This window comes from Macrosteles quadrilineatus, unplaced genomic scaffold (assembly GCF_028750875.1).
Source record: "Macrosteles quadrilineatus isolate MER2022 unplaced genomic scaffold, UCM_ALF_1.0 Scaffold_5__1_contigs__length_97177068, whole genome shotgun sequence".
Taxonomy (NCBI): Eukaryota; Metazoa; Arthropoda; class Insecta; order Hemiptera; family Cicadellidae; genus Macrosteles; species Macrosteles quadrilineatus.
In genome coordinates this window covers 60,231,101-60,241,209 of record NW_026542598.1, presented here as the reverse complement: position 1 = coordinate 60,241,209, position 10,109 = coordinate 60,231,101, and the positions used below count along the sequence as shown (strand labels likewise).

The 10,109-nt window shown below is 33.8% G+C and overlaps 2 protein-coding genes across 2 annotated transcripts; both read right to left on the bottom strand.

Annotated features, from left to right (window-relative positions):
• Positions 1–638: 638 nt before the first annotated feature.
• Positions 639–982, bottom strand: LOC128993873 (insulin-like growth factor 2 mRNA-binding protein 3-A). Its single transcript, XM_054417936.1, has one exon. The coding sequence runs from the start codon at positions 940–942 to the stop codon at positions 643–645; it is 300 nt and encodes a 99-aa protein (XP_054273911.1). The 5' UTR covers positions 943–982; the 3' UTR covers positions 639–642.
• Positions 983–2,788: 1,806 nt separating this feature from the next.
• LOC128995635 (octapeptide-repeat protein T2-like) lies at positions 2,789–3,151 on the bottom strand. Its single transcript, XM_054420652.1, has one exon. It carries the CDS (start codon positions 3,149–3,151, stop codon positions 2,789–2,791), a length of 363 nt encoding a protein of 120 aa, XP_054276627.1.
• Positions 3,152–10,109: the final 6,958 nt, after the last annotated feature.

Below are 10,109 nucleotides of genomic sequence, written 5' to 3'. Positions count from 1 at the left end.
ACGACATCTCGTCACACCAGTAACAGAATGAACTGTGTTTGGATTGTGTTCCAAATTTAAAGTAATAATTGCCAACCAATCTTAAAATGTATTAATAGCTTTGATTATTGATAATAGTTATTAATAATAATGGTTAAAGACATTTTGGATTTTAAGATATACCTAGGCCTAAATAAACATAGACTTTGACACAATAAATATTTATGTTAATTTTGTTGCAATACCATAAAATGTGTTTTCTTAGGCTAAGTGCAATCAGGCACAACTGGAAAGTTTATCACCAATTGAGTCTTATGTCTTCTCTCATACGTTGGGTAATTGAACGGACATTCACGTAATTGTAGCACCAGGGGGTCATTAGGGCTATACACCCAGACAAACATCTCGGTGGCGCCGAACTTTGTTACAGAAATATCTACATTGTCTCACTCAAATTTAGAAGATGTTTCAGTTACCGGCAACTGAAAATTCAATATCGAGAATTCAAGCTAACACATCCATATTACAAATGGCGAAAATTTAACAGACACAACTATAAACCATATAAAATAACTATTATTTAAGTACATATTAATTCTAAATAACTGGCACTCATTCATTCGACTTACTTTCAATAGACTTTCTAGCACCAATGTTACAAAGTCATTTATCTTCATCTTCAATTGTTATTTCTACAAAATCATTGGTGTTTCCGGGTTTCTTTCCAGGAGTAGCAGCACCAACGACTGACGGTTCCACTTGGAGAGGCGTCCCGAAGAAGTTACATCCGTTGAATTTGTCGATAGCTTTGTCCGCAGTCGATTGGTCCATGCAGTCCACAAAGGCATAACCTCCTCGTTTTATCATGATCGCTCTGCAAGGAAGATTGTTTTCGACGAAAAGCTTCCTCAGCGTAGATTCACTGACGTCTGGTGGTAGATTTCCAATGTACAGCTTACTCATTGTACGACAAGATATAATTTTAACTTTTAAACGAAAATCAAACTTAAGAGAAGAGATGGTTGCAGTCTCAGTTGTTATTAACTTGTAAACAGACCAAGTTGTCAACAATAGATTTAAAGACAGCTGGCAGAACAACTTGATATTTTTAGAGCACGTGTTGTGGGAAAGTCTCTAAGCCATTGGTTATGGAATATACGAGTTAAACTATCTTTTGGGCAATATTATAAAAATGTATTACCTATCTTAAAAGTATTACAGGAAGTTATGCATGTAATTAATTGTACAAATGGAGATTTTGCCGTAAATAAATAAATAAATAAATAAATATACACCTCCTCTCACCAGTGTATATTTGTAAGGGAGGTATATATTACCTGCATCATGAGCATTGCACTGTTACATGTAGTAAGTACAGTAAGTATGGTTTCATTAACTGAAAATTAAACCGAAAACTGAAAGTTAATTTGTTAGTTTTTAGGTCACAAAAGCGAAAAAAATAAACCCATTCTTTTAATTTGTTTTGTTTGTTTTTCAGCCCCACATCAAACGGTTGGCATTAAGAATAGAAGCATTTTGTAGGTAATTAAATGCTCTATACATGTGATTAGGATACTTGTTATCCTAGAATATTTAATTACTGAATTACAGCGATCTAAAGAAAGAGATTTGGCAAAATAACAAAAAAAAATACGTTTTATTGTAAAATAATTTGAATATTTTCGTATCCATAAGTCTTAGAACCAAATTGTTATACTTATATTATAGGAAATTTAATTGTCTACAACATTGCAATTACATATTTTTCGCTAAAACGCGCCAAAACGGAGATATAGGTGAAAATCTCTAGAAAGTACCGATTGTTTCGATTTTTCAATATGGCGGCGGGCGCGGAGGGGGTAGAATTGTGCATTTTGCGGTTTTAACACCTACTTACCATCCTTGACAACATATAAAAAAATTAGACTTACCGGACCGTTTGTAAGTTAACCCCCTTATTTCTGTCTCTATTTACTGGACTAAAATGTAAACTTGCTTGTATTTATATACAAATAGTACTGTCAAACATTTGACAGCAAAAACATAGATTTCATTGCTGCACTGAATATTCTTACTCATAGCCAATGCAGGGCCGTTTGTATAGGAAACATTTTCAGTTTATGACGCTCGAAGGAGCAATACAATTCATAATTCAACAACTTCTGCATGGTCATATGAAAGATTACTACTGTATAGACGTTTATATACATTAAAATCATATAAAAAACACAACAAATATAATTCAGTTAATAAATGTTATCATGCTCAATAATTCAAGCTGATTATAAGTAAAATAACATTCCTTTGGCAAATTTTTGACTGTTTAGGAAAAATTCTTATTTACGAAGTAATTTTAATCCGTTTTAAAATGCATGCTGAAATAGCATATTTTGTAACACAAACAATCGTTAAATATTCTGAGCACAATAACCATTAGATCATTATGACAATACGTCAAAATAAGCAGACTGTAAAACGTGTGTGTAAACAAGACTTAACCTAAAGTGGAGTTAAATGTTTGACACATTTTCAAAAAGTTATTTAAGTTTTTATCAGCAAACCCCATGTTGTTAGTGCAGGATAAAAATAAATAACCTTGGCTCGGTGGGAAGAAGTGTGAATTAAACTTGGTTTGGGAGAATTGTTGAACTCTTGGGACACAACCGGCAACCTCAGTAATGGAATTTTTTATCACGGATAATGAAAGAGAAAATCTAATACATCATGCATTTGATCCACGCTAAGCAATAGCATTGACTTTCAACTAGGAGACTTCTCATTGTAACCTATACCGTTACTATACAGTATTTTATATTACTATAAGTCGTAATTGTGCTTTGTGACCCTCCAACCCTCCCTCCATCCTGTCCTCGAACCACCCCTCCCACAATACCTTTCTCCCTCCTTCAATCCCTTTCTTCCTTTTTTCTATCCGTGTCTCCATTCCTTTATCCCTATTTCCATCCCTCCATCCCTCCTTCCCTCCCTTTCGCCCTATTTCCCTTCCTCCATCCCTTTCTCCATCCCTCCCTCTCTCCCTCCATCCCTTTCTTCCTCTTTCTATCCCTCCATCCCTCTCTCGATCCCTTTCCACCTCCTTCCATCCCTGTCTCCCTGTATCCCTCCTTCCATCCCTTTCTCCCTCTTTCCATCCCTCCATCCCTTCCTCCATCCGGGCCTAGGTCTTAACATGCCACCTACGGCAATAGCTACTTCCCTATTGGGAAATTAGCTAAAAAAAACTGATAAATAATGTAATGTTTTGTTTTGTTGAAAAAGGTAAGAAATTGAAAGTAAACATTACCTTGTACGGCATACATTTATTCTCCTCTAAAAAAAAATATTAGCTTATCTTAAGTTCACTCATAAGGGTTGACTTAAATGAATAGACTGTTGATCGTGAATCGTTACTTGATGACGTATTTAAAAATGACACGTGTTAAACTTGTTACACCAACAATTGTTTCAACTGAACAAATGAAATTTAATTTAATTAATTAAAGCAATTAAACGAGACGAACCAAATGTTAAAGTTCCCTATACAGCAGCGTAATTGTTTTGTAAACTGTACTCAGCATGGGAGGCAAGGCGAGATAATTTAATTACCATGTTTCTGCAAGTATTGTTGCCCGACGCTCTTTGAAGTTTCTAGAGACGAGAAGCTTCTTTAACCACCTCAAATGTTGCTGTAAGACAGCAAAGTCTGTAGCAATTAGTTATGCAGACTCCAACGATATCATAAGTTTGTTTTAAGTTAGCTAGTTTCAACATTCGAAAAGTAAGAATGTATTTGTTTTATGAGTACAGTTATTCTAATCAAGTCTTCAAATAGGATGTTAAGATTTTAGAACTAGTGGTCGTCCAGTGGTCGAAAATTCGACCAAAAATATGTAGTGTGTACAGGCAGTCGAAGGTACAGGTTTCTCTATTTACCCCACGCTGTAAATAAAACATGTGATTGTAATTTCTTCCATTTGTTTTAATTTTCTGTTTATATTTTGTTGTTATTTCGTCACCAGCATGTCAACCCATGGGGACGATGTTAATTTTTTTATTTCAAATTCATTTTTGTGCTTTTTTTAGCCTGTTTATATTTGTAAAGGGATTATGTACATCTACAGGGTAATATCTTTCCAACTGTATGCGTATATTTTCCCTGCGATGCATAAGAGCTGAGAAAAAAGGTTTTAAAGAAACATGCTTGCCTGTTCGTGTCTGTGTAATCCAGGAGAGCTAAAAAACTACCTATTTTACAGCTACAAAATTATACAAAATTAATAGGTAAAATAGACCTGTTGACCCCCTATTTAATTTAAGTTGTACTCAAACATCAGAAGTTTCTAGTTGGTAACGAAATTGAATTGTTTATTTGGTTTAATTGGAAACAAAAATAGAAACAATGTTCACAAGTACATTATTTAGATTCTACCAGACTATTGATTGAGTTAAACCGATGTCAAATTAGACATTTACAGCTTTATGGAACACATAGAGGAATAATGTGTTTCAAGTAATTTAGCATCTCTATAACAGCTGAAATTAAGACAAAGCAATTATAAATCTGTTATATTGATACGCTTGTTCATTGTAATTGTATGCTGGTTCTCTGCACCTAAAACATAATCAAAAGCACAGAAAATATACTATGTGTCAAAAGTCATGTTGATATAATCATTGTCTGTTTTCTAACATTTTTTTCTTCATTTTCGAAAACATTTTATTGCGCTATTATACTTTCTTCATTCCAGAAACTACATTCTGCATTTCCCATTTGTCATGTTCGTGAGAATAAAAGGAGAATAATCCAACAGTAATCTCCAAAGAACAAAAAGCCATCTAATGAACAGTGGTAAGCAGAATGCGTTTCTGACAATGGCGGCGCTGTACAAAGACGCTACATTAATCCAGGTGACACCCATTGTATGCAAAACAGCTGAGCGCCTCCAGCTGTACCTACAACCATAGATTAAATACTATACCGACTTTGGATACTTCAAGGGATTCTGATCCTATTAACAAAGTCATTTGTTTTTATGTGTTCGGACACTATGATTAGGAAGGTAAAGTTGATGCTGCTAATTGTTGTTTATAGATTAACTTATCTAACAAGCTCGCTTGTGCTGTGGTAGAGTACGGCTGGGTTCAAATCACCAATTATTTTTAAACTACATGTTAATCTCGCAATATATAGGTCTAGTGTAAAGTTGTGTGTTAATTCATTGTAATGCAGTTCAGGGTTAGAACTCTGCTTTAATTAACAAAAGAAAAATAAGTAATGAAAGTTATTTGAGTAGGCCTAGGTAAATTATAGTTAAAAATCTTTACCTTTCTAATGGAGAAAATGCCTCTGCGGTCAATTCTACAAATGCTATTATTTATTGTAATCATTAAGTTTTTCTTTCGTGTATCTCAACAGCAATTTCATAGAGTAACAGACATTGAACTTACAAACTATTACAAAAGTAACAATTAAAACACTTCCTACTCGAGGTTGAATAATCTATGTTTCCTTTGTATAAAATACTGGCTACAGGTCTACGTATATGTCTTCAGTAGCCAAATATATACAACTAACTAGTGTTGTCTTACCTTGTGGTTGTCCCCGTACTTCCAGACAGGATATGGAGACATAATTTAAAAAATAACATTTTAATGCTACAACGAAAACATTTGTTACAATTTGCAGAACATAAGAAATGTCCTGTCATAAACTGTATCGTAAAATTACCAAATAACTTACTTCACTTCAACAACACTTATTCCATAATTGAATCTCTATTGGATCTCTTTTGCTGAACCTTATATTATAACTAGTTATTATTAAATTTTAAATTCCTCGTCCAGTTTTCGTTTTATTTGCTTCTAGCTCCAGCACAAGTCAATAAAGCTCAGGACTTAACGTTTGAACTCGACCGTCCGCAACCAAAATTCTCCCTAGAGAAGTTGAAACTTCCAGCAAGGGGTCCTCTAAGAATGTCATGTAATATATGGCAATGACTTTCCCTCTAGAGTCTGGGGTATGGGTAGTATGTATCGTTTGTGTTTAACGAAACTAACTACGCAATCGATAAAACTGTAATTCAATTTTTAACATGAAAAATGACAATACAAATTTCACACATTTAGCAATGTTTAAGTTTTCCAAGAAATTTGTTTGGATGTTTTGTACTGTAATTGCCTGTTTGGTGCTTTTACAAGGAAATGGAATACGTCTTCCAAACTATTGGATATGTTTATACTTGCAGTAATTTTTAAAATGTTTTAAATTGACATCACAATTTCAATCAGTTTGACTAGTCATACAGCCATAATTAGGCCTAATCAATTAATTGAGTTGAATACTGGTGGTAATAACGTTTTCGTACTAAACTTACATAGTAAAACTTTAGATGTATGAAGATATTGTTAAAAGTTTGTTAAGTAGTTTACATTAGTCTTAAGTCTACCTAAAGAGAAGTGTGTTTATTTTAAGTTTTTTTACGCTAGTTATAATTTTGAATAATCCACAGTTAATTGTATTTTTTACCTCTCAATCGGGATATAAAAACTAATGCAAAACATTGGGTTTTATTAAAATTTTTAATGTATGAATGTTTAAACGATATTTATGTGTATATATTCAATGTATTTATCCTTTAGAGCTATTAGTTTTGTCTTCATACAAGTACACTAATAAAATTGTCCTCTTCCTCAGAACTGTGTTACTTGGTTTTGTCTATTTGAAGAACCAGATTCAAATTTCTGGTTATTACAGCCAACTTGTAACTATATAAATAATCTTCAAACATATACATATGCTCTGTATACATTATGCCGTGTACTGTCTATGTTCGGTGACACATTTCGACGTGTGCATCTGTATTGGCGATGATAAGCGAGTTAGAGGAACACAAACATCAGCTGACTTCACACAAACATGTGCAACACGACGATAATTCACACAATATTTGTATCGTACTTGGTGGTTGAGTATGTACCACCGTATCATATGAGGTTTAATTGTTGTATTTTATGTAAAACTAGCTGGCCCGACAGACGTCGTCCTGTCCTAATGTGGTTTTATGTCAAATGCTTCGTTCATTTTCAATATGAGCTCGTTCATGATAATTGTGATAATGTGCACATGGCTCACATATTCACGTCCACATATTCATGGCTCACGTCCTGGTTGAAGTTCGTTCGCTACGCTCACTCACCTTTAGGTTAGCTCGTTCGCTACGCTACTCATCTCCAAGTTAAAGTTCGTTCGCTACGCTCACTCACCTTTAGGTTGCAAATTAGCTGTTGCATAAATAAAAAATATATAGTGCTGCACCCTGTTGGTAAACCTATTAACTTTTTAATGCTATTGAACATCACAGAATCAAATTGTTTAGTTGAATCAGCTGTTAAGATTCTTCCATTTAAATATGAGTTTTCATAAGGTTAACATGGGAAACTCCAGAGCCACTGAGGCGGAGCCGTTTAAACGGATCTGCACCAAACTACACACAAACCATCCTTGAATAATGCTTAATAATGCCTGAAAGTTTTATTACAATCTGTCGAGCGGTTTCGGAGTCCATAAAGGACAAACAAATAAACATACAAACAAAAATACATTGGTTTTCATATATATAGATTTGCTATTTAGATGTGTAGACGTTTGGTAGCTATGGACAATGCAGACGTTAATCCACACCAGGAAGCATCGTATCCACATTGCATGTCTATAATTATTCACAATTTTTTACCTCCTAGTTTAGCTGGATTACAGGACAACGCCACCGTCACAGCACGAATTCGAACCCTGACACATTAAAACCTATATAAACTTAAACACCCTACATTACCGGATATAAACATACCATGAATTGTCTTCAGCTTCTATCTATTGATATAAGGGAGTATATGTTACTAAAACTAACGTTAATTTAATGCCATGATTAGTAATTAATTTACCCATGTCTGATAACAAGAGTTAAGAGAATTGGTATTTATGTAATTTCTTCAAGAACGATGGTTTTATTTCCACACACATTGGAAACAATATATACAGTATAGGGCTTTAAATCACAAGACTGGGGGTGCTTAGGAGTTTAAACTGTTCGAAACCGGAAATCCCAAGGGAGGGATAAAAGATCACACTGAAGTTGGAGTCCTACTTACAAGTAGTCCCACTGTGTGACCTTTGTAAATTTATTGCGATTGACTAACACATTTATTAGTTCGTTATTGGCGTTCTTTGATGTAGATTTTATGTACATTTAATCACGAACTATTACAACACCATACTTATTGGAATTTATATTATTCAACTGAATAATATAAATTTTCAACTCTATCATGAGACGTCCATGTTTAAGATGTAAAATCATATTTTGCATTTCCATATGTGGTAGGCAATTATGAGCAAAGTATATTCGATCTTGTGTAGACTGAAGTTGTTTGAATTTTTCAAATTTAAGAAAATTACATAAGTCTGGTAATGAAAAAAGTGTCAAGAGCATTCAATGTAAAAAAAAATATACTTTTCACCATTTACGTGATTTTTTATGAAATCTCTTCTATAACCATTTGTACACATACTGTACTATTTGATACTGCCTGAAAACAAACTTAGATGATATCTTCACTTATGTGTTGAGAGTTGTCCTTGGGCCAAACGAAGGCGCAGTATGACTCTGACTAACCTCAAAAATACAAGAATGAAAGATAAAATATATTCCAAATATTTAAAATATTTATTTATATATCATCATTGTCATGATGCATATGTTCAAAATTATTTTAAGTTTTTTTCAGTCCGGTTTACTGTAAGTGGTGCACCTTTATGTTTATTTTTATGTCTTAACATTTTACTAATATTTAAATATTACAGCGAAATATAACGTTATAACTCTTTCCACTAATTTCCGTTAGTTGTTCTACGATTAAACAAACACACAGTGTAAAATGAACCTTTAAGAAATAAAATTAACAATTCTACCCGTATCGGTGAGGAGAACTTGGTATTCAAAATTGGCATTCCCTCTACTTGCTGATACGTGTGAACATTTAAATACCTCGTAACCTATTTAAGTCAATAAATAATTTTTAGTTCCAATTATTCAACTAATTGAAGTAGACCTAGGAAGTTATTGGTCTTAAAATGCGGGCAATAATACATTATGAGCCAAAATAAACCGTATGAAACGGAATAAAATATAGTGCTTGTTAATTTGGCGCATACTGTAAATATCTCGTTATAACTACGGTACTCAAATTATAGGAAGGCCTTGCGAATGAACACCAGGTGACAAAAACAATTGCTTTTTGTTTCATTGTGTACTTCCAGTTCTCGCCAAACCGGTACCAAGCTACAAGTCACTGACTTAACTTTTGTTGCAAATTCAAGGTTTCTGGTCCAGCCAAAACGTTGCGGTTTCAGTAAACAAATAAAGAGTACGTTTTTATCCTATATGTTACAGTATTAGGCAAGCATGCTTCTTTCTCAGTTCGAGTGCATCGCAGGAAAATCTACGCATGCTGTCGGAAAGATATTTTCCTGTAGATGTGCAGAATCCCTTTATAAATTAAAATAGACTAAAAAATAAACACAAAAAATGTATTTAAAATTTAAAAAAAAATAAGATGGGCCCTATGGGTTATGCTGGTGACGAAATACCAACGAAATATAAAAAGAAAATCAAGACAAATGGATTAAATTCCAATCACATGTTTTATTTACAGCGTAGGGTGAAAATAGAGAAGTTTGTACATTACATATTTTTGGTCGAGTTGTCGACCACTGGATGACCTCTAGTTTACTTGAATGAACAACACCCAAAATGTCCAATATTAGACTATTCTTCGGCCAATCTCACGGTAGCTGGTTCAATCCTAGGTCTTGTGGTAAGCTTAACACCGTTACCACATTTTCCAATATTAATTGACCCCAAAATAGAAAGTAATAGTAAACAGAACCGCATAAACTAGGTTATGGCCAATACTATAGACAAGCCCAGTCTTCATAAGGGTTTATCACAGCTGTGTCAATACACTATTAAGATACCGCAAAATAATGAGGCGTAATTTGGTGGTTTCTTGCATCAGCGATGTGTAATGACACATTTCCAAACACGTAGTAAACCTATATTACACGTTGGCTC